Genomic DNA, 24149 nt, shown 5'->3' on the forward strand with positions numbered 1-24149 from the left:
TTTTTTAACGTTTAAATTACAGAAAATGAAGGTCAGAGTATGGGGCAAGGTCAGTAATAGGATTACAGGTACCCTGTGACCATGGCTGATTTTTAATTAATTTCAACAGATTATGAGAACTCTGACAGAAAAGTCCAAAAGGGGTCTGGTTTCTCTCTCTCTTTTTACACTTAGAACTCTCGATTGTCTCTGTTTTCTGTATCATCATGAAATTTAGAGGATTCTTAAGCAAGCGTTTCTGAGTTCAGGACTATAAGTTTTGTAAGGTTTTGTTTTGAAATGAGCTTATGGGAAGGATTGTATTTGATTGTATTTTAGTATTATTTTGTTATTCATTGTATTTTTATGCTATTTTATGTTCACCGCCCAGAGAGCTATTGCTAGTCGGGCGGTATATAAATTTAATAAATAAATAAAATATAAAATAAAATAAATAAGGATCAAAATGGCATGGGGGGTATTTTCCATTTAACATTGCGGAATGCGAAAAATCTATGCTGACTATAGTATACAGCCACTTTTGTGGCTGAGTAATACTGTTGTGCTGTAGATACCAGTGTTAATAGTGAAATTGCCTCAGAAATTGGTCAGAAACAGAGGTATACAAATATGAAAAATATATACAAATTAAAGAAGGTGTCAAGGGAAGAGTGATTTTCTAGGGATGGGGTCTTGTCCAAATAACCACATAATCTCCCATAGTCAAAGAAACAATTCCAATTGAAAGTTATTGGATCTAGGGCAGCCTTTCCCAACCGGTGTGCCTCCAGATGTTGTTGGACCACAACTCCCGTCAGCCTCAGCCATTGGCAATGCTGGCTGAGGCTGATAGGAGTTGTGGTCCAACAACATCTGGAGGCACACTGGTTGGGAAAGGCTGATCTAGGGATACGTCAGACAAAGAAATTCTGGTAATCATCACTAATCTGTATACCGTTGCAGAAGCGACAGAAAGTCTTTGCACAAACACTGACGTGGTATAAACACGCATTATGAGGTGTTGTGCAAGGCCCCAATGGCTAACACCTTGCTTCTGTTCATAGAAGTGCAGTGCTAGATTTCCATTCTATCCTTTCATAAACATACTTGCACTAAGTTCAGAAAAGCTCATACATTTAGGGAAGATTTGCGTTTGTGGAAGGGCACTGTGGATCCACCCCAATGTCCCAATATACGTCAATCACCTTGGATGTACTTGGAGCTGGGGTACAGGAATTCTAGCATTATCTCACATGGGAAATAACAATATATTCTGTTCTAGAGACGATAGAATCTTTGAAGCTATAGAACAATTTCCTGCACTCTGAACATGATCATTTTATTAAAGCATATGTGATTTCTACATAAGACACGATTCATTTTCCTTTTGTCCCAAGATCTATTCAGTGGGCTGCACAAGCCACTATTTGTTATGATCTATAGGTATGTGAAACTTATGCTTTCCTAACTGACAAAAATATCCCCACAAACAAAAGATCTAGACAGTAAGCAAATAAAGCAACTTTTATTCTGCTGCAATATATTACTGTGGAAGTAGATTTAAGAAGCCAGAGAGAAGAAACACCCTGTTATACAATAGCGTCAACACTACATAAGTAAATTGACAGTGCCAGAAATGAAAGTACACTCTGCCCTCTGTCTTGATCTCTGCATTTGATTTTGTGAAAGATACTCTTTTGGCACTGTTCTCAAAGGAAATGCAAAGCATCAAAGCCATCCAGGGGAGGACAAGACAGCGTTTGACTTTTAACTGTAGGAGAAAATATACATTTCTCCCAAGTGTTGCTCTGGATCACACAAGCACGGAGTTGTATCTGCTGCAGATTCTACCTTTCTTCAATCCATTATGTAAACACCTGGTTCTAGGGATATGGAAACCTTAATATCCAGTTTAGTTAGTTCCCCTCACCACAAGATTAAGATGTAGAGCTCAAGCTTTCTTTGAAGGATATGGACTGTTATACAATGATGGGACTTTACTGTATATATGTGGTTTTTTCCTCTTTCTCTTTTGCAGACTAGATTGATTTGCGATTTCAGCCTGTTTTGTGATATTTTGTGGTGTTATTTATTGATACTGTTGTATTATGTTCTGAATTGTTTTTATTATATTGTTTTGTTATTGCTATGGAAGCTGCTTTGAGGTCACCTGGTGATGAAAAGCTGCATACAAATATACTAAATAAATAAGTATACAAGAGGTGTCATAGGAAAGATTGCATAAGCAGCTGAGACTAGATGGTTCCTTGTTAACCAGGAACTTAATTCTCAAAGTGGGAAACTATCTGCATCCAATATTTAATGATCTCTCTAAAACATGTTATTTAAAATCTATTGATAACATGATTTAACACTTTTTAAGACCCATTTTAAGACAGGTAGAAGCCTGCCACAAACTGGTCATCAGTAAGTACTGTGACTTTTTACATATTTGTATACACAACATCCACGCAAACCTTTTAAAACTTGAGAATGGCCACAGAAGTGTTACCATTTCTACTTAAAATATATACGCAGTCTTTTGAATGAGGGCGAACTTCTGTGCAGAAAATGTCTATGATAATTAATGAGGGCAGAACTCGTGCACATTTCTAAAAGCTATTTTTATTACAATTAACATAAGAACTCATACAGACCTTTTACCAACACAGCCACAAAGTATGAAAATCATGTCCCCTCATTAGCTAGTAATTTACTTTTATTTATTTATTATTTATTAAATTTATATCCTGCCCTTCCAGTAGAAGCCCAGTAGTATGCATTTATTTAGTATGCATTTAGAGTTTTACCATGGCTCCAAAATTTCTGATGAAGCTACAATAAGCCCTTCTGAGGACTGGATCATCAGATGGGAATGCAAGGGGAGTTTTGTTCATTTATAGCTCACCCAGAGCAATGCAACACAGATAATAACTACCCAGAAGCAGCATTGTACAAACTGCAGTGAAGAGTAAGCAGTTTTAAAGGGCCAGTTTATCACCATCTTGTCCCGTGGACACTGCTCCATAATGAAATAACAGAATGGATTCAATTATAACCAAACATACATGCACACACAAATGCTCTGAGTGGACAGGAGCAGTGGTACATACTTAACCCCTGCCCCTCAATATCATTGCACTTGTAAACCCTTGTCTCAGCGTCCTCTTATGTATCATGCCCGCCTCCTGTTCCTGACCTTCCTTGTGATGTCCAAGTAAGGTCTACTAGGGGGTTCTACTTGGGTGGCCTTGAACACAAAGAGAAACCTCTTTGCAGTCAGGGACCTTGATAATGCATGGTCCCAGTCCCATCATGCAGACCCTTCTCACTTTCAAGCAAATTCAAGTAGAAGCCCTCTGCAAACCTTCCACACGCAACATGAAGGTCAGGAACTCGGGTGGAGGAAAAGACGCACATGACACTGGGGACAAACGTACATGTGCATTCCTGTCCATGAAACACTTTAGAAGGTTTATGCTCAAGGTGAACATCTGAACATACCTCAAGATGTGACTTTTTAACCTGAAGCTTATTTGGATACACACACAAATCAGTGCAGAATTAAACCTTTTTAAAAAACAAAAAAGTTAGATCATTTTAGTGGTGCAATGATCTTAACAGATATGAGGATCATGTCCCATCAGATGGGCCAAAAGGATATCTCTGTTGCCAGACCTTTTTAGGACTTCAGAACTTGTTCCACAAAAAAGGTACAGTTCATACATGCGCTCCAAAAATATACTTTTTATGTCTAAAGTTAAGCATTTAAAAGATCCCTGGAAATAGCCGGTAAGGTACTGCATCAGTATACTCCTTCCAGTCCTTGCCATACTTGCTGGAGCATCGGTGTTCATCCCTGATGCAACGGTGAACCAGAAGAATGGTCATGTAAATTATATAGAAGTAAGGCAGGATGTGCTCAGAGCCACAAGACAAGCAGTACGCCAGGCAGCCCATCAAGTCTCCTGTATAGTTAAAATGGCGTGCAACTCTCCAGAATCCGGAAGTCAGCAACTTGCTATAGTGTTTGGTCTTATCTGTGGACATATAGGAGCATTCAATGTAATTAGGTTTCTTGCCCCAGATTTTACAGTTGCCATCTGTGCGACGAAAGAGATCTTTCTGATGATTGGTCATTCTGAAGATATAGTAGCCTGCTAAACCCAGTAGCAGAATTCCAATTGCACTGCCTGTGGCAAGCTGAACAGGGTGGTAAACCAAGTATAGTCCCTGAGGAGAGACAGAAGAACATACCCCATAAACAAACGTTCTTACTGAACTGGTACCCTTCCATTTTCTTTAGAGGAGCCTGTGATGTCCCTGTATATAGATATTACTGTAAATATGGTAAGTGCAGGTTTATTAAAGTATATATGGTAAGTGGACTGAGTGAGAGGGGGGAGTACATGGGCTAGAATGCTGGAGAATGCTGTATGATGATTGGCTGAGCGTTTGAGTGGCTGAAGGTATAAATGAGAGGATGACACTTGAGAGAGGGTTGTTGTTTTGGGTTGTGAGGAGTTGAGGGAGTTGTGAGTTGGATTGCATTAGGCTGGTATTGAGGCAGATTATATTTGACTAGAAACATAAAGAGTAACGCAATATATGAAACCATATGCTTGTTAAATATACCTTAAGTAATCTTGTTATTTCCTGGTGTTTATAAATAAATATTTTCTTGGTTTACCAAAAGCCTGATCCTTGGCTGGGGCTTTCACAGACCAGAAGGGTGGGCAGGGTATTTACCAAGGTGGAGAAACAGTATCAAATGGTGGCAGCAGTGAAGAGATAGTGTAACATCATCAAGTATCCAGAGCAACCCAGGGCTGTATGCTTTATAGCAGAGCTTGGAAAAGTTACTTTTTTGAACTACAACTCCCATCAGCCCAATCCAGTGGCCATGCTAGCTGGGGCTGATGGGAGTTGTAGTTCAAAAAAGTAACGTTTCCAAGCTCTGCTTTATAGACACAAAGATACAGGGGGGTTGTGGCCTGCAAATGCACACAGACACGAAGTAATAAGCCAGAAGGAGACTAAGGCAAAGTCTCAAGGCAATATTGTGAAATAGGGAGTGGCTGGTGGTGCTGCCTAGCAGTGGGATCTTGCGAGATCTGTGCTAGAGCTGGTGAGAGAACTATTTTGAGAGCAGGACCCTGAGGTGGGACCGTGACAAGGCGGTAACCACAGGTGGGATCCTAGCAGGTGGTGGCCTGAAGTGGGATCTTGATGGGTAGGGGCCTGACAAAGTGGTGAAAGTAGGTGCAAGCCTGACAGAGCCCAGACTAGAGACTGAATCTGCTAACTGCCAGAGAGGGGATAAACACTCTACAGTACACAGAGGTAAGCCACAGGTGACTCTGTAAAGTCACTTTGTCATAATGGGAACCAATATGGTGTAGTGCTTACACTGTCAGACTAAGGCTGCGGAGACTAGAGTTCAAATCCCCACTCAGGCATCTTTGGCCAGTCACCACAACTCGGCAAAACCTTCCTCATAGGGCTGTTGCAAAAAAAAGCAACAAAAAAAACAGAAAGGGCGGGGTGGGTGGGATGGAGAGAAATGCTTTTTATACCCTGTTCCTTGGAAGCAAGGCAGGATATAAATGCAGTTAATATAAAAACAAAGGACCAGCTATGTTTAAGATATTAATTTGGTTTGGGATGTTAAGAATCACAATGTGTGTCCAAAGTAGTAGACAGAATTGAACAAGACCTTTGCTGTAACAGCCAATAATGCCACTGTTGTTACTACTGCTTCTAAGGCTTACCGACTCTCACATCATGAACATGTGAAAATACCTGCAGAGTATAGAGATAAGGAAGCCAGACACAGTCTCCCCAGCCCAGGTACCATCCAAAGTGATCATGACAGATGTCAATTGTTTTCAAATACCAGGCTTCATTCCAGAAAAAGTCCAAAATGTATAAGCTCTGGAAAAAAACACAATATCAGAGATCTCTATGGCTAGTCATAGGTGAACAATGGTGAACCATTCCCATCCTTCCTTGAAAAGTAAGAGGCTTAAATTACTCAAGATAGACTCTAATGTCAACCATCCTTTTTTGGATTGCTTCTCTCATTTGAGATGAGATAATGTGTCTGACAGAGATTAAACAGTAGTTCTATGCATTCCATATTTCAGAGAATCAAACTTTCAATATAGTTCAGAGAGCCAGGATGTGTGCATATGACTGGAAGCCACATGGTAAAGTGCTTAAATGCTTGTTGTACTGCACCTGAAAGAGAGTGTGTGTAGCTAACATGCAGACACTGTTATTTTTCATCCATTTATGTTGCTGAGCTGGTGCGTAGTAGCAACGTTAAGTTTGAGAGAAGAGTCTTCCACCTCCCTGCATGGTTACAGGACCCACACACAATGCTTTCAGTAGCTATTGTGTGACTGCTTTCATTTGCATGAGTGCACATTCTCAGCTTGTAGTTACAATTAAACCAATGACGTACTGCAGTCTTGAATCTCAACAATTGATGTGAATCAATGATCATCACATTCTCAAGACCCTACACTCTCACATCTGGATAAGCTATAAGTGATATTCCATTGAAGTCTTTATTACAGCTTTCCTCCCCATTATTTCATCTCCTCACACAGAGAAACATTCTAAAACACATTCCTCCACCCCACCCCACCCCCCGGAACAAACAAGTGTGACTAGTATGATCCATCTGCCACATAAAGCAGACTACAGCTATGCAACTATCAAAATGCTAAAGACGTCCATCCTGGTTAAGCAATCTCCACCCTCTGTTTGTCAACCTTCTCCCTTCCTATCTCCACATCAAACAAAGAGGAGTTTACATCTGTCCCCAATGTTCCATTACCATCACATTGTAGCATGAATCAGAAGTATGACTGAGGTGGAGGGCTGGATCTATGAGATTGGGGCTGCTCCATTTCCCAGTGGTTTTCACTTCCATTGAACAAATGCTCAGACCCGATAGATATTGTAATTATGAGGGGAAATTGAAACTCTCTGGCCTGGGGTTCACATGCCATGCTAAGCCAAACCATGGCTCAGTGCAAATGTGTAAGCTCTGGGAAACGAGACTGTAGCCGCTGTGCTCCTCCATAGTTCTGCTGCTGCACTGAGCTAAGCCATGATTTGGTTTAATGTGTCATCCAAACCCAGGCTCATGGTTTAGCTCTCTCCAGACTAAACATGAAGTGTAACCAAGGTTTGTCCTATGGTTAGCGGTTCATGGTTTATTTGGAAGAGCTAAAGCACAACCCAGTTTTGAACCACATGCCAAGCCAAGCCATTACAAATCTGCATAGCAGCAGAATGACTGGTAGGAGCAAAGTGGCTGCAATCTCTTCTCCCAGAACCCACGTGTTTATACTAAGCCATGGCCTCTATCCCTCCCTTGAACTTGATGGCACACACATATATACTTTGTGAGCCATAATCCTTTACCACAGTAAAATCATAACTCACCAGATTACACTAAATATGGACTACAAGGTATATCTGAAGGCACACAAGGCCACCTCTTTGCTGAAGATAAGCAGATGTGGGTCTGTTCAGTGCATGGATGAATGACTGCTTGAAAACCACACGTATGCCACCTTAAGTTCCATGATGGGATATAGGTTGAAAAGTGAGAAAGCAGCTAGACAAATGAAACACTGTATTTTGTTTTAAAACCAAAGCTTTGCCAGCTTAAATATTCACAGCATTAAAATTAACTTGGGAGTTTCATGAGCCTGGGCTTACCTGCAAGATATTGACAAGTATCATAGAGTTAGTTACTTGTCCGTATAATTCTTGCTGTTTTGCTGCATAAGAGAGGTTAATAAGAGTCCATGCTATAATGCCTGGGCGGCCGTTGAAAAACAGTTTGAAATCAAACCACTTTCCTACACGAGGATTAAATTCAATTCCCATCATGAAGTCGTAGAAGAAGTTACCAGTGAATTTGCTAAAATGGTGCATAAAAACAAAAAAACCAAAAAGATTAATATACAATCAGTTTCAAAACCATATGCAATTGAGCAAAGTGTCATAAATAGCACATGATTACTGACCAGTCTAAGGCAATTACATTATAGTAAGCTATAATTGAGAAATATTAGCTTTCAACATCTATAATCTCAAGAGCATCTCTGGATTAATTTGTTTTATTAATCAGTGGAAAATACAGTGCTCATTAAATGTATTAACACTATACATGTAATAATATAAGCAATGCCAACATACCAATCTTTTGCATCAGAGGGGAAATAGTAGGCTTTTATCATTGCAAATATTGACACTGAATAGCCCAGGATATTTGCACACCATAAGAGTGGAATCCAATTGTCAAAAATGATGGTGGGTGAGAACCAGTGGAAGTGGAAGACATTTGCAAACCAGAGTACATGTGTGATAAGCCAGGATTGAAGTCCATTGATCTCATATTTGAGTACTATGCCTAAAAGGGAAAAGAGTTACATGGTTCAGTACTGTGATGGCAAATGACAAAGAGGTAGGAAAGGCAGCATGCCATCCAGTGGTTGTAAACACTGCCGTTTTTAACCTTGTTTTCAGGAAACATGATGTAAGCCTTCATAGGGAAGAGTCTTGGAGGGGTGAGGAACCAGCTCATTTATGTACATGCTTTAAATGTATCCCAGCCCATTCCAATAGTTGAACACAGGCAACTGTGGAACCAAATACTTCTTATATTTGTAGACTGCCCTTTAACAAGAGCTCTCAGGATAATGAACACTTGACAATAAAATGCAGACTAAAATATCAGCAATAAAACCTATTCTCCATAAATTTATCAACCCCTATTAGCCATCATAGCTAGATGGAACATCCCTGTTTAGTATACAGGCATACCCCGCTTTAACGTTCGCAATGGGACCGGAGAGTATACTTTAAGTGAAAATAAACTTTAAGTGAAGCAATTGTCTTCACTTGTACTGCACGCAATCACCACTAGATGGCAGCGGCGTCATGCCAATAAAGTACGTTATTGTGAAGCGCGCAAACGTTAAGCGGGGTATGGGGATGTATGGAGCAAGTACATTATAGCGAGGCAACATTAAGTGAAGCGACATTAAGCGGGTATGCCTGTACTTATGAACAACAAGACCTATGAACAAACAGGAATGCTGCAGCCCTCATGTACTCCTTGTGGACTTCCTGGAGGCATATGCCTTGCTGTTAGAAAGGTTTGTGAAGAAAAAGCATTGGCAACAAAGACCTTACCAGCAGGCGTCATAGCTCCTTCTTGTACTCCTCCTCGAAACCAAGGAAGAAATTTGTGGCAAAAGTCAGGAAGCATGAACAAAAATGCCTGTAACAAAAATGAATTTATGAGCAAACAAGCATCTTTATGATAACTGATGAACTAAATCAGTTAGTTATGAAAGATGGGTGATTTTGATTTGCATTTCTAATACTCTTATTTCTGTGGCTTTTTTTTCAAATCCCGAGTTGCAAATTTCTAGTCCTCATAGTTTCAGACATATCTTTGCATGTCATACAGCTTCTAATACTGAACAACCCCTCATAATAAGATATTTAAAATGAAGTTTTAAGATATGCAATACAGAGTATTTTAGCTTACAGGCCAAAGGCAAAGTTTCCATACCTAACTTTCGGGCAATTTTACTTTTCTGCATTCAGATAGTATATAAAAGTGTGTTAAGTTCCAGATGTCAATACCCTGCACAGGCATTCATATATAAATGATACAGAAATAAAGAATGACTTTGGTTAGCGACCGTTTGTTAGGTCAGTTCCCATCAGGTACTCTAGTCACCAAAGTTCCACACAAGTCCATCCCAATGTAATGCTTACTGAGATCATGTATTTATTATCATCCTCACCATCTATTACCAGCCCTTCACCCAAATGTCCCAGGGAAGGTTATAACCATTTTAAAATACCACATTAAAAACAATTTAAAAATAACCTAAAATCCCAGAATAGGGTGGGTCCTAAAATATATGTCTTGGGTGTCAAAGGCTACAGTAAAGAGGTATGTTTTCAGCATTCACCTAAAACTGTACTGTTAAGTTGCCAGACACACCTCGATGGGGAGGGAGTTCTATAACTTAGGGGCCCCCACAGAGAATGCCTTCTACTGGGCCATCCCCCAAATATCTGAGGGTGGCAAAAGTGTTCCCTCTGCTGATCTCAGCATGTGAGAGGATCTGTAGGGAAAGAGAGGTCTTTCAGATATTTGGGACCTAAGTCGCTCCAGGCTTTAGATACTACCACAAGCACCTTTAATTGGGCCCAGAAATGAACTGGCAACCCATACAGCTATTTTAAAACAGGGGTTACCTACCTATACTATATTTGTGTAAGCATCATGCTCTATGAATGCTTCTGCTCAGGCACATGGGTAGCATGATGATTACAGATGAGGCAGGCAAGGCAAATTGCTGTAGCAACAGGGCAACAGCAAGAAGGTAAGTGGTGGGCGGGTGGTTTGGGAAGCTGCATGGGAGTTGAGGGGGTACAATGGCAGGCCCATGCGATGAGGCCCGGAGCTCAGCCTCACCAGGTGGGTGGGAGGCCAGCCAGAGGAGGGGAGTTATAGCACCCGCTGGGGTGGTGGTGGTGGGGAAGGGGAGCTCTAGGAACCCTTGGGGTGGTGGGGAGAAGGGGACTCTGGCAAACTCTGTGGTGGGGGGGACAAGGGGGAGTGCAGCTCTGGTGACACCTGCGGGGAATGGGGGAGAGCTACAATGAACCATGGAGGGGGGCTTTGGTGACCCAGAGGGAAGGGGATTTGGCAACAGAAGATGGGGTTGGTGAGCAAAGCAAGAAGGACAGAGCTCAGTCAGTCAGTAACTAGCTGTTCCGTTTTGGACCAGTTGAAGTTTTCTCGTCTTCTTCAAGGGCAGCCCCATGCAGAGTGCTTTGCAATAATATAATCTGGAAGTTAGCAGAGCATGGAGTACTGTGGTCAAGTCATCTCTGTCCAAAAGGGGCAGAAGCTGGCAAACCAGCAGGAGCCAGAAAAAGGCATTCCTGGCCACTGAGGCCACCTCAACCTGCAGTGACAATGTTTATTTATTTATTAGATTTAAATCCCACCCTTTCTCCCAATAGGAGCCCAGGACAGCAATGTTAGATCCAGGAGTACCTCCAAGCTGCGAACCTGCTCCTTCCAGGCAAGTGTAACCCTGTCAAGAACAGGCCACTCCCCACCTCCTGGACATGAGAACTCTGGACACATAACATCCCTGCCTTTTCAGGATTCAGCCCCCAATTTATTGGCTCACATCCAACCCATCACCACCTCTAAGCACCAATCCAACACCTCAACTGCCTCTCCCAATTCAGATCGAACAGAGTGACAGAGTTGGGTATCATCTGCATACTGGCGACACCTCACTCCATATCTCCTGATGACAGCTCCCAGTGGCTTCATATAGATATTAAAAACACATAAACACCCTATAAATTCTGGGACTGCAGAATGCTGGAAACGTTTGGCATTCACACAGAGACAAGCTGGCACATAAGTGGGGTTGTTCCCCTATCAGTTAAGCTTAATAGGCTATGAAATAACTCTCAGGTCAGGGGGAAGCATCAGGATCAGATGCCAGTGTTTTGGCTGGCCTGTACTGGTTCAGAAGTCATGAAGATGACTGTGTGGGCAAAACTACATGTCAAATCAAAAGTCCCAGTGAAAAGGAAAGTATGCCATGTTCTGGAAACAATAATTCGCAAACCAGAAGAGGAGACCTAAAAACAAAAGTATATCAGAATTGGTGCACTGCAAAATCATTATGTAGTCCTCAACTGAAGCTATTGGGATAAGTCTACCATCTTTGTCTGTTCAGGGGAGGTCAGCAGCCACCAGAACAGTAACACCTGGCCTTTGGGGGGGCAGAAAGCTAAAGTCACAGAGTAGGGATGGGGAACCTGTGGCCCTCTAGATGTTGTGTACATAGTTAGTCCCTGGGTCAAGGGGAAGTAGTGGAAAGGAGGATTTTCTAAGAAGAGGGGGAAGGAACAAAAGGAGAAGGAGAGACCTAGAGGAGTCAGCTTGGCTTCCTGTGTACTGATACTTAAATAAAACTGTTCTAGTTTGTGTTTACCGAAGCACTTGGGGTTGTTTCTAAGAAAGGCAGCCCTACCTGGCAACAACACAAATGTTGATAGGCTTCCATCTCTCTTCTGCCCCAACCAGCATAGCCATTGTCAATAAATAAAATGGCTTTGTGGCTTGGAGTGCCAAATGCAACATTGAACAATATCAAGATGGTAAGGCAAAATAAAACACAGGCAGCCCAGACACATGTAGCTATGACCAATAGCTTATACTTGTATGGTGGAGACAGATGGAGGAACAGGTCAAATGACTGCTGTATAAGGAGTGGTGAGCAGAACTAATGATTTGATAGGGCTGCAATGAAGGCCTAAATGCAACAAAGGATGCAGATGCTTGGATGCAAATACTTCTCATTATCTATGACCTTGGGCTCATCCAGACGACTGCAAAATGTGTGACACGCCCGCTATGTGTGTTCATTATTTTTCAGTCGTCCAAATGATGTCTTGCGCTGTTATGCATTTTCGCGGGTTAAATCCGCTCCTTGCAATACCGGCAAAAATGCGATTTGCTGTTTAAAATCGGGAATCATCCACTGTGCCTTCAGGAGTTAGGATGCAATACTGCAGACTTTACAGCTGATGGGCGGTTCTTGGGCGTTTCCCCTTGCCCCTTCTCCTCATTCCAGCCAATCACGTATCTGCACTTTTGCACATGTGCGAGAATAAGCCTGGGAAAATTGAACCAATCGTCGCAATGGTGGGGTGTTGGGGGGGTCTGCAACTACTGCGCAGATGCATTTTATTTTTTGCCAGCCTGCAAACTGGGCGGCTGCTCTGGGTGAGATCTGCAATGCACAGCAAGCGAGAAAGGGGTGGTGGTCGGTTTCAGCCTGCTTCCGAAAGCTTTGTCAATTTCATTCTACTTGCTGGGGGTTTTGCTTCAAATCAGAAAAGCATACATTCGTTTAAGTATAATATCGCAAATGCAAACAAGAAAAGGGCTTCTGGTCGGTTTCAAGCCTGCTCCAGAAAGCTTTGTCAATTTCATTCTCCTTGGGAAGGAAAGGGAGAAGGAGGGGGACACACATGTTTCTTGCTTTTTTGGGGAAATAAGTGCAATTGCCAGTGTGTGTATCTCCTTAAATATCAATAAAGGCAGAAAAGCATACATTCGTTTAAGTGTAATATCGCAAACGCAAACAAGAAAAGGGCTTCTGGTCCGTTTCAAGCCTGCTCCAGAAAGCTTTGTCAATTTCATTCTCCCTGGGAAGGCAGGCATGAAACCGACCAGCAGCCTTTCCTTCAGAGGCGAGAACTTCTTTATAGCCATATTGCGCTTCGTTGCAAAGGGGGAGAGGAGCATACGTAATTTTTTGGCTGACCAATTGGTTGACGGGGAGGTTTTAGAGGCGGAGCTTGGAAAAAGCAAAAAGAATGTAGGGATCTTACCGCTGCGTGTGCGGGTGCAAAAAACATTATTTAAGTTGGGAAAGAGCGAACTAAAAGGCAAAGTGAGGACTATCAGATGACAAACCAAATATGGAAACCGTGGATTATCCCACTCCATTTGGATAAGCCCCTTGTGTGCTGCTGAAGCAGCTGTCTGTCATTTATCTAAACCCTTGCAATATCTTCTTCTGCACCACATATTAAAAGGGGACGGGTTGCCTGAAGAGGGAGGGTGTGTGTGTGTGTGCGTGCGTGCGTGCGTGCGTGCCCCTTGGTGCTGTGCAACTTGAGTTATTCTGGAGCCTGCTTCCCTCCAGGAGAGATCATCACTACACCTTGCTGTAGTTAGATAAAGTTCTGTTTATTACTATAATGGGGCAGTTTAATTGCTTTGCTTTGTTTTAATGATATGATTGATGCGCAGTGGTTGGGATGCAAATTGATTTTCTTTTGTCTAATCATCTATCATGTTATTTTAAAAGGTTGAATTTATATTTCTTTACTTGATTTTTACAGTAACCTTATTTTCTGATGTCTAGAGTATCTTTTTCCACTGTTCACTATGTTTATTATGAATTGTTTCTTGTTTTTTTGAAGTTGATTTTTATGTGCGATGTTTATTTTGATACTAAAGACGATGTTCTGTTTGGCTGTTAACTGTGTTTTATAAAATGTAGATATTCTTTTATTTTTTGTATTTGCTATTTAAGCTGTTTTAACTTATATTGTAAACTCTGAGTTTTGTTTAAATATAAGTGGTAGATATTGTCCAAATAAAAATAAATAGTTAAGGACAGAACTTTCAAAGGTGAGATGGTCTTTAAGACACAGGATCATTAGGGGCATTGAATGAAAGTTGGAACAAGCATTGACTCATTGGGAGGTAAAACTACACAGGTTCCCTGCCCCAGAATGATAGTGTGGTTTTAGGAGTTTCCTCAGACAATTGGAACAAGTAGCCAGCTAACCAAGGGAACCTATGTGGGAACAGGCAATGGCTGTTACCCAGGGAATTCAAATAGTACAACAATATTGCTGTTGGATGTTGCAGGTTGGAAGGATGCCCTTGTTCTTGCCAGGGCTAATTAAGGACTGGATAGAGCTGTATGCTTGCTTTAGATATGGCAGTAGTACAGGTGTCTAATGTGGCGTAAGTATGTATCTGGAACTCTGCTCAATTCCACACATACGATATTAAGCAGAGTAGTTAGCCTGGGCCAAATATTGGTTCTTCTCTTTTTGCAAGTCTCTCACCCACTCCACAAAGATCAAAGCTAAAGGAGTCCTGTAGTTCCAGGGCGTGTAGAGTATTGGCTAAACTGTGCTTCTCAGTAACTATTTTACCTCATTTAAAAGGGCAGTGGGTGAACTGCCCTGTAATTTGTCATGTTTATTTATTATATTTATATCCCATCCTTCCTCCAAGAAATGTAAGGTAGCATACATGGTTCTCCTCCCACTCCATGTTATCCTTACAGCAACCCTATGAGGAAGGTTTGGCTCAGAGAATGTGACTGGCCCAACGTCACCCAACATGCTTTATGGCCGAGCGGGATTTGAACTCTAGGACATCCATGTCCAGAACCAGCCACACATTATTTAACGTTGATCCAAGGTCAACTAAAAGCTGCACCACATGAAGCTGGGCTTATTGAATGGAAACAAAACATAATATACATAGAGCAACAGGTTCCTGCAAAGAAAACAATCACATGGCCTGCTTCGGATTCTGTTTCCAAATCAGCCTCGATGCATAAATAAGACTTTCAAAGGACTCAATCGTTGTCTTCGGCATGCAGGTGCACATATGCAGAACATGAAAGGGAGTGTGGATTAGAGGAAAGAACAATACAAATGAAAAGGGGTCAATAATAGGATGATTAGTGAGGGGTCTGTCCAGAAAGCCAGGGATGTCAGTAGCCAGTGCAAATGGAGTGCTGACAGAATGCTGGATCTGGGAGTCTTGCATCACTGCCAGTAGCAATCACAAACAGTGAAAGAGCATCAGGGTAGTAACAGACAGCCTATATTCCCTATTTCATTGTGTAGGTTTTGATTCTACCTGTAAAATACTATGTTGTAATCAGAAAAGCTAAATTTGGATCACATGCTACATTACTTATGTCCTACTGGATTTCAATAGAGAAGCCTCAAGATACATACCTGGAAAATTACCCAAGTAATATAGAGAGTCACAGCTTTCCAAGTCAATGGTGGCGTCTTGTTCCAGATATCCAAGAGGTGGGCTTTTCCCGTGAACAAGTCAATAGCTGGCTTAGTTAGAGAACAATTGTACTGATCACACGACATTATAAAATAATACACAATGAAGGGTGCAAACAGGAGTAGAAAGATGACACTTCCCAAAGAAAACCAGTCAACTTTCCTGAAACAAAAGAGACAGAAGAAACTGAATAGCTGCAACAAGATGGTGCTTTGACCATGGCCTGATTGAAACGTTATAAGTAATGGTTTATCATGCAGTGCTACAGGGTATCAAGGATGAGGGCCAAGTTTGCTCTTGTGATTTTAGTGACCCCTGGAAATCTCTGTGTATGTCAGGACAAAACTAGAAATGATGTGGGAGACCAGGCTCTTTACATGCTGTTCTGTTTCAATCACATATAAGGCAGTGCGCATATACGAATTGAAGACTTATTTGTGATGACTGCTGAATCCCCCTTCCGGCAGACATATTAATTTAGCAGCATGCTGGGGAAGGTTCACTGTGTCTCTCATCCAATGTCTTTACTTCTGGGAATGGGCCTGCTGCCAGCATGTTTAACTTGGCATGGATCCCAGATCTACAATTCTGAATAACCCTACCCTTTCTCTTTCTTATCCACAACCATCTCCATAATACCATATGTTACTGATCACACTGACTTAACCATAAGCTCTGTCCCTGTTCTGAACACAGTGTGCTAGATCTAATTGCAAAATGGCATCTTAGCTCAGTATCTACCATATCACATGCTGGAACAAAGGAATGGCTCACCTGTAAATCCAAGGACAAGCTGAATACCTATTTGCAATTATGACACCTGCATGTTAGATATATCGTCCAAAGAACAGAGAGTGGAAGGAAAACAGCTTTTAGTGCTGTTCTTCATATTCTTGTGCCAAGGTTACTAGAAGAGTTCATGCTGTATGATAAATAGTAGGCTCTATAGTTGTTTTCATGCTTCTGCTTGTCCAGATGGTAAGACATCTTTCAATTTAGTTTGGCTTTTAACATTCTACAGCAAGACGTGAAAACAGACCTTCCATGAGCACAAGATACCTTCTGTGCACTTGGAAGTGCACCTTTGGAGCTGACTCATGCTAATCCCTCTAAAACAGGGCCAAGTAACCTATAGTCCTAGCGTGACATGCAACCCTCAGCCTAATGTCAAAAACACTCTGCAAATGAGTTTGAGTACTGGAAGCGAATTTTACACAGTGCTAAAGTTATCATATGGCAGGATTCTCTTACCAGGCTCTGCCCCATTGTCCTTGAGAGGTTCCATTTCCATTTATGACACATTTACTTTTCCCTCCTTCAGAAAACTGTGTTTCCCTACGAGCAGTCATTGCAGCCTACAGGAGAGAGGGCACATGACATTAGAAAAACTGTTGACTACATAAAAATATACCTCCCAATTCTGTGACTTGCACCAATACTTCTGATTGTTTACAGCATGTCAGAGTATGCCATTTCATTTGAATAGTCAAATAATGGTTTACATTTGCTTACAAACCAGATTTTAGTGTTATATCTGAACAGTTCCACTGTATTTGGGACATCCACCATAATATGACTTTAGCCTCACGCAATACAACCTAAGTAAAGTGATCTCTTCAGCGGGAACAACTTCTGCTATAATTTTATTTTTTATTTATTTATTTATTTTATTACATTTTTAGACCGCCCTATAGCAATAAGCTCCCAGGGCGGTGTACAGCATAATAAAACAGGTTAAAATACAAGTGGATGTAAATACAATACACAATAAAACATAATTAAAAATTTCCAATTTTAAATTCAAATTTTAAAATTTTTAAAATGCCTGGGCGAAGAGGTAGATCTATAATGAGGACATTCAAGCTCTTGAGATACTTTGCCAGACTGAAAAGGAACAAAGGCAGTCTTGTGTTTTTGCAGATAACAAGAATAATATGGAGATGATTTCACCAGTTCAAACAGTGTGTCATGGCCCCATCAGAGGACTCATCAGATGAGGATGACTCAGGAGTAACAGCAGCAGACCCAGAAGCAGCAGCAGACCCAGAAGCAGCAGCAGACCCAGAAGCAGCAGCAGACCCAGAAGCAGCAGCAGACCCAGAAGCAGCAGCAGACCCAGAAGCAGCAGCAGACCCAGAAGCAGCAGCAGACCCAGAAGCAGCAGCAGACCCAGAAGCAGCAGCAGACCCAGAAGCAGCAGACCCAGAAGGCGAAACGGAGGAAACTCCTGAGAACCCAGCTCCTTCTCCCCCTCAGCTGCAGAGCACCCCAGACACAGCTGAAGCCCTTCAGCCAGATGCAGACAATGAACAGGATACTCCCCCTCACCTGCAGAATGTAGACAACAGAAGGTCAGGCAGAAGAGGGGCAGGCCTGTCCACTTAAGGCCAAAACGCTGATGGCTCACACCTGGTGACAAACCTGCTCCTTAAAAGTCAAACCTTGGCTTCAGCTTGCTGCTGACTACAACGTCAGGCGTGACCACTGTGTGTCTTCCTATCCCCTGAATCTTGACTTGGACTGATCTCTCGGCAAACTAGACCCGGACCTTCACTGACGTCTCTTCTGGATTTCTGGCTTGGCACGTAAACTTTGAACGGCCTCTGCCCTTATCTTGCTTCCTCCTTGCTAGCCTGGCAGATTTATAGCCAAGCTGCCGGCTGAGGACTTACAGCCTGGCAATTACCAAGGAATCTCCAGCCCTGCCTGCACCCCCACCGACACTGCTGTCTCAGTGAAGAGCTGACATAGTGGTAAATTAAATGCCTTCAGCATTCAAACACAAGCCAGGGGAGTGACAGTTTGGCCAGTTATACCTATGTGTTTGCCAAGCAGAACACTATAGAACAGCGTTTGCCAACTTGGTTACATGCTGGCTGCTGATGGGAGCGGTCTAAAATATCTGAAGAGCACCGATTTGGCAAAAGTTGCTTTAAAATTTCATTCCCCCCATGCCTTGCCATGCTTCCCTTGCAAAAATAAAATAACCTACAACAAAAACACAGTTCATGCTCTAGTTCAGGCTAAATGGGGACTTCATTGCCTGTGATGATAAGTAACAGGTTTTCTATCTGATCCAATACTATAATAAAGGGTGTATTTTTTTCCATAATACAGTGGTGCCAGTGCTCACATTGATATGGAGCTTGTCTGCACAAGGGCAATCCTACCTTTTCTGTGTCTAGAGCAGCCTTTCCCAACCAGTGTGCCTCCAGATGTTGTTGGACCACAACTCCCATCTTCCTGACCATTGGCAATGCTGGCTGAGACTGATGGGAGTTGTGGTCCAACAACATTTGGAGGCACACTGGTTGGGAAAAGCTGGTCTAGAGAATACTTCATGTAGAGAATGGATACCCCCGGGCAGAGCTGTTATGACCATAATTGTCTTGCAGAAGCTCAGATCCAATCAAACCAGCATAGCCAGCAGAAAGGGATTATGGGAGTTAGACAATAACATCTAGATGGCCACCCCTGCCTGACATTCTGTGCATATGACTCTCCATGTAGCCCAGGACCATCTTTTCTATCTTGTAGAAGCTATTCAAAATCTCAGGAAGAGATATTTCCCAGCCCTGGTATATCAGCATATCCTCAAATTTTACAAAGGTTTTAAACACGTTTATGAGAATCTGCTTCAAGCTGTATGTTTTGGATTCAGTAAAGCATGAGTAAAGTTCTACTCACGTGACAGGGCTTTTCCACACTCCCACTGAAGCCCCCAGCACCCCTTGAAACCTTGCTCAAAGGTCATGAGACCCTCTGGTACTGTACTGGAGGGGACGCAGAGAGCTGCAGCAGCAAAGGTTGGCAAAATTTGGGTCAGCCACTTAATGCATAACAAATTATCCCTCCACTCATGTAAGGCATCTTTAGAGCCAACTGAATGTGCAAGGTGTTGAACTGACCTGAGAACTAAACTGGAGCCCTCCACAGGCAAAGTGTACACCTTGCCCTAAAGGACCTTTGATCACATCCTTTTGTACGTTAGCTAAACAACTTTCTGTGAATGATGTGTGTGTTACATTCTCAAGTCATACACTGCCAGCAACAAAGGTTCTACTGGCTTCCATGAGATGCTGGACAAACTAACAAATCAGCAACGATAATAACACTGAGGCTCTATAAACTTACTGTGTTTATATTTCTCTTACCCGAGAATAAGTACATCCAGTTCTAGTTCATGAGAACTTTCATACTAAAAATTTTGAGGTTGTAGTTGCAATTATTGGTCACTGGCTCCCCAATAAGAATAACTTGCATATCCTATTTAGCAGAAAGTGGATGGAAAGGAAATGGACTGCCTACAAGTTGATTCTGACTTATGGCGACCCTATGAATAGGGATTTCATGGTAAGTGGTATTCAGAGGGGGTTTACCATTGCCTCCCTCCGAGGCTAGTCCTCCCCAGCTGGTGAGGGTCTGCTCAGCTTGCCACAGCTGCACAAGCCAGTCCCTTCCTTGTCCGCAACTGCCAGTTGGGAGGCAACTGGGCTCCTTGGGACTATGCAGCTTGCCCACGGCTGCACAGGTGGCCGAGCACGTAACCCCTGAGCCACTCCAACACAGATGCAGATTGGAATACAGTCTCCACTTAAAAGGCTTGTTGAAAAAGGAAAGTCTTTGGCAGGCACCGAAAAGATAACAAAGATGGTACTTGTCTAATATTTAAGGAGAGGGAATTCCAAAGGGTGTCACAACACTAAAGGTCCACTTCCTATGTTGTACAGAGCGGACCTCCTGGTAAGATGGTAGCTGCAGGAGGCCCTCACCAGCAGAGTGCAGTGACTGACTGGATATATAAGGGGTGAAGACTACCTTTCGGATAGGGTTGCCAGGTCAGAACCATCCAAAAACCTGAGAAAATGGGGGCGGGCCCTAGTGACGTCACGGGGCGGGCCCTAGTGATGTCACGGGGCGGGCCCTAGTGACATCATTAAACATGATTCATTGTATCAACCACAGTTGCTTGGAGCATAATGAGAGGGATATTAAGGCTAAAATCCAATACCCACTTATTTGGGAGTAAGTTCCATTGAACTCAGTGCAGCCTACTCCTGCAGCCAGGCAGGCAAACCCCAGGCAGGCAGTCAGGCAGGCAAACCCCAGGCAGGCAGTCAGGCAGGCAAACCCCAGGCAGGCAGGCAAACCCCAGGTAGGCAGGCAGTCAGACAGGCAAACCCCAGACAGGCAGGCAGTCAGGCAGGCAAACCCCAGGCAGGCAGTCAGGCAGGCAAACCCCAGGCAGGCAGGCAGGCAGGCAAACCCCAGGTAGGCAGGTAGGCAGCAAACCCCAGGCAGGCAGGCAGGCAGGCAAACCCCAGGCAGGCAGGCAGGCTGGCAAACCCCAGGCAGGCAGGCAATACACACTTACCTGGGAGTAAGTCCCATTGAACCCAACAGAGCTTACATGTATTGGATTGCAGTCTTAGTTGCTAAGTTGCTTAGTTGCTAAAAGCACAGGAACAGCAGCAGAAAGAAACTGGCAACTTAGTGCAGCTGTATCTACATCAGGCAGTTTTTTAAGATATAGATTATGTTCTTTTAACTTGTGTGGTTTTAACAGTTCTAAACATGAGTGCAGTCAGCCCTTCATGTAAAGAAAATAAAACATCCCATTGCACAATCCAATGTGTTGCTACTTCACTGTATAAACAGAGCAAGTATTAATGCATGCTACAAAACATTCTTGGACATAAATGAACATAATACACAACAGCATCTGTAACGTAAAAAATAACGTATTGACAAGCTATAGGTAGCATTTTTATATAGAAGAATGTACAAATACACTGATGTACATTGATCTGCTACCTAGTTTTGAACGGAAAACAAAGTGGCAGATAGTGTACTTCTAATATAGAATTGTTAGGAACTTTTTTTTTGTCCAACAACTTTTGCCCAATCTTGCCCAGGGGACAAAAGCAACTAGCCACCTGGGATTTTTATCTGGGCTGCAGGGCTTCCCATCTGGCTTCAGGCATTGCTTTTGATCCCAAGGGCATCCATTTATCATGCACCCAAGTACTTTCTCTCGCAGGAGCCGGCTTTTAAAATCCCTCCTCCCTAGGGTGAGCAGCAACATGAAGTTGGCCCCTCCCACTACTACACCCCTCAGTCACTCACTCCCAAGACAAAAGGGTGCTTCAAAGTTGCCTGATCATTCTCTCTTCCCCCCTCCTCCACTATCAGTAGTGCATGAGATGCATAACTGGCTGCTGTCCTAATGGGTTTAAAAGATGCCTTCGTCGGTGAGGACTGGTGGAGGCAAAGCTACTGACTATCTAGTTCTTACTCAGTTCAAAATATGCCCCAAATTTAAAGTTAGTAGCACACCAGGGACACACAGAGAAAAGTCACACACAAAAAACCAAAACCAAAAGCGCCCACCTCAAGGAACACCTCCTGGCTTATTGGGGGGGGGCGGTGAGAGAAGAGAGTCAGTTTCCATTTAGCTACTTTTCTTTAAACACATATTTAGTGAGTCAGTGCTGTATTACAGGAGGATTTCTTATTCATTTTGTCAATCCTACACTTTTCCCAAAGCGCTCAGGTGGGCACACATAGTTTCTCTGCCTTTGAAAATGGAAATGGCCTGCCTTATGACGACGCTATGAATAGGGTTTTCATAGTAAGTGGTATTCAGAGGGGGTTTGCCATTGCCTTCCTCTGAGGCTGAGAAACAGTGACTGGCCCAAGGTCACCCAGTGAGCTTCATGACTTTGTGGGGATTCAAACCCTGGTCTCCCAGGTCCTAATCCAACACCTTAACCCAGCCTTTCCCAACCAGTGTGCCTCCAGATGTTGTTGGACCACAACTCCCATCAGCCTCAGCCAGCATTGTCAATGGTCAGGAAAGATGGGAACTGTGGTTCAACATCTGGAGGCACACTGGTTGGGAAGGTCTGCCTTAACCACTACACCTCACAAAAATCCTGAGAGGTAGATTAGGCTGAGAATGTGACTAGCCTAGGGACACCCAGTGAAGTTCAGATTCAGAGTGGACTCCTGAACCAGAGTGGTCTTCCTGGTCATAGCCTAAAACTCTGTCCATCACATCACCAACTATTGAGCTAACTCTGGAAGAATTCCCACCCTCACTACCTGCATTCATAGGTTTGAGCTGCATGGGTAAAAGCTATTTAGATGCAAAGTTAATACTGACTTTTTTTCCTACCCCAAAACCACAGGAAGCTTCTGCTCATCTGGCGAAGTGCAATGTCTAAGGTTTGCCTCTGTTTAATTATATCAACCACCTGTTATTTATTCTGGCTTGGCAAACATATTTTTTTTTGAAGAATACAAGGCATACATGTTTTAACTGTAAAATACTCAAAAAGACACTTCCTTGTTACAATGCAAAGAAAACAAATGAAGGCCATAGATGCCTAGCACCAAAGCTGCCATACGAGGAATCCAAAACGCCCTTAAATAAGTCCCCCTTTCGAGAGTCAGGGTTAAAATATTAAGTTGTACACAACGTTTTCATTTTCTCCTTTTTATAACTAGCAGTTATGAACCCTGTTGTCCGCTTATTCTCAACTACCACATGGGCACCTTATCGCGAGAAAATTACCAGACGGGTGTCGCTTATTAACAACCTTCAAAATGGTGAATTTTCCGCTTGCTTCACTATTTATACCGTGATTCATTCCAATATAGATGCCCACCATATTTCATTTAGAATTCTGGAATCAATCCCCCTTACCGGTATTGTTATTTTTCAGCTGCTCACGAACGTGGAACTCTTTCGCTAGCTCGAAAACACCAACACAAAATATTAGGCTGAAACTCACGGTTCATACACTCTCCCGTCTTGCTGACCCCACTTCTATGCCACACCTCCTTGAATTACATACTGCAAACAACACCCAATCATCTGCTGGATCTCTGATATTTCACCGCTGGATTGGTGCAGCTGTCTGAAGCCATCCGCTGAGCTGATTCAAATAACCATGGCAACCGCCAACCGAGGAATATTTTGAAGAAAGAGGAGGAAATGCTATGTTGATAAAGAGCGTAAGAGGTTTGCGGTTTCCGAATCAAGTTGAAAGCGATGGCTTTGTCCTTAATAGATATTTTTAAAATAGATATTTTTAAACTAATTTGTAACGTCTGTCTGTATTGCAAATTACTATAGGAAAACTTGCTTCTTAACATCGTATGGTGAAAAGTGTCAGAAAAGGGCAACCAAAGGTGAAGAGGCTGGAGAAATGCCTTTATGAGGGAAGATTACAGCATTTGGGGCTTTTTAGTTTGGAAATAAAACGGGAAAAGATGGATGAGGTGTGTGGTGTGGAGAAAGTGGATGGAAAGGAAATGGACTGCCTTCAAGTCGATCCTGACTTATGGCAACCCTATGAATAGGGTTTTCATGGTAAGCGGTGTTCAGACGGGGTTTACCATTGCCTCCCTCTGAGGCTGAGAGGCAGTGATTGGGCCAAGGTTACGCAGTGTGTGTCATGGTTGT

At 42.7% G+C, this 24149-nt stretch overlaps 1 protein-coding gene across 4 annotated transcripts; it reads right to left on the reverse strand.

Annotated features, from left to right (window-relative positions):
* Window positions 1-2588: 2588 nt before the first annotated feature.
* Window positions 2589-23557, reverse strand: DHCR7 (7-dehydrocholesterol reductase). Of its 4 annotated transcripts, none has more exons than XM_061610669.1 (8): window positions 23476-23557; window positions 16931-17034; window positions 15619-15841; window positions 9199-9286; window positions 8200-8413; window positions 7717-7921; window positions 5782-5913; window positions 2589-4212 (listed from the first exon to the last, which is right to left on the reverse strand). In XM_061610669.1, the coding sequence occupies exons 2-8, from the start codon at window positions 17026-17028 to the stop codon at window positions 3748-3750; spliced, it is 1425 nt and encodes a 474-aa protein (XP_061466653.1). In that variant the 5' UTR covers window positions 17029-17034; window positions 23476-23557; the 3' UTR covers window positions 2589-3747. The 4 variants fall into 4 exon arrangements, with proteins under 4 accessions (XP_061466653.1, XP_061466650.1, XP_061466654.1 ...); XM_061610666.1 differs by having other exon boundaries at window positions 23388-23539; XM_061610670.1 differs by lacking the exon at window positions 23476-23557 and adding an exon at window positions 21054-21159.
* Between the last annotated feature and the right edge of the window lie 592 nt (window positions 23558-24149).

The sequence above is a fragment of the Rhineura floridana genome, chromosome 2 (assembly GCF_030035675.1).
Source record: "Rhineura floridana isolate rRhiFlo1 chromosome 2, rRhiFlo1.hap2, whole genome shotgun sequence".
Lineage (NCBI taxonomy): Eukaryota > Metazoa > Chordata > Lepidosauria > Squamata > Rhineuridae > Rhineura > Rhineura floridana.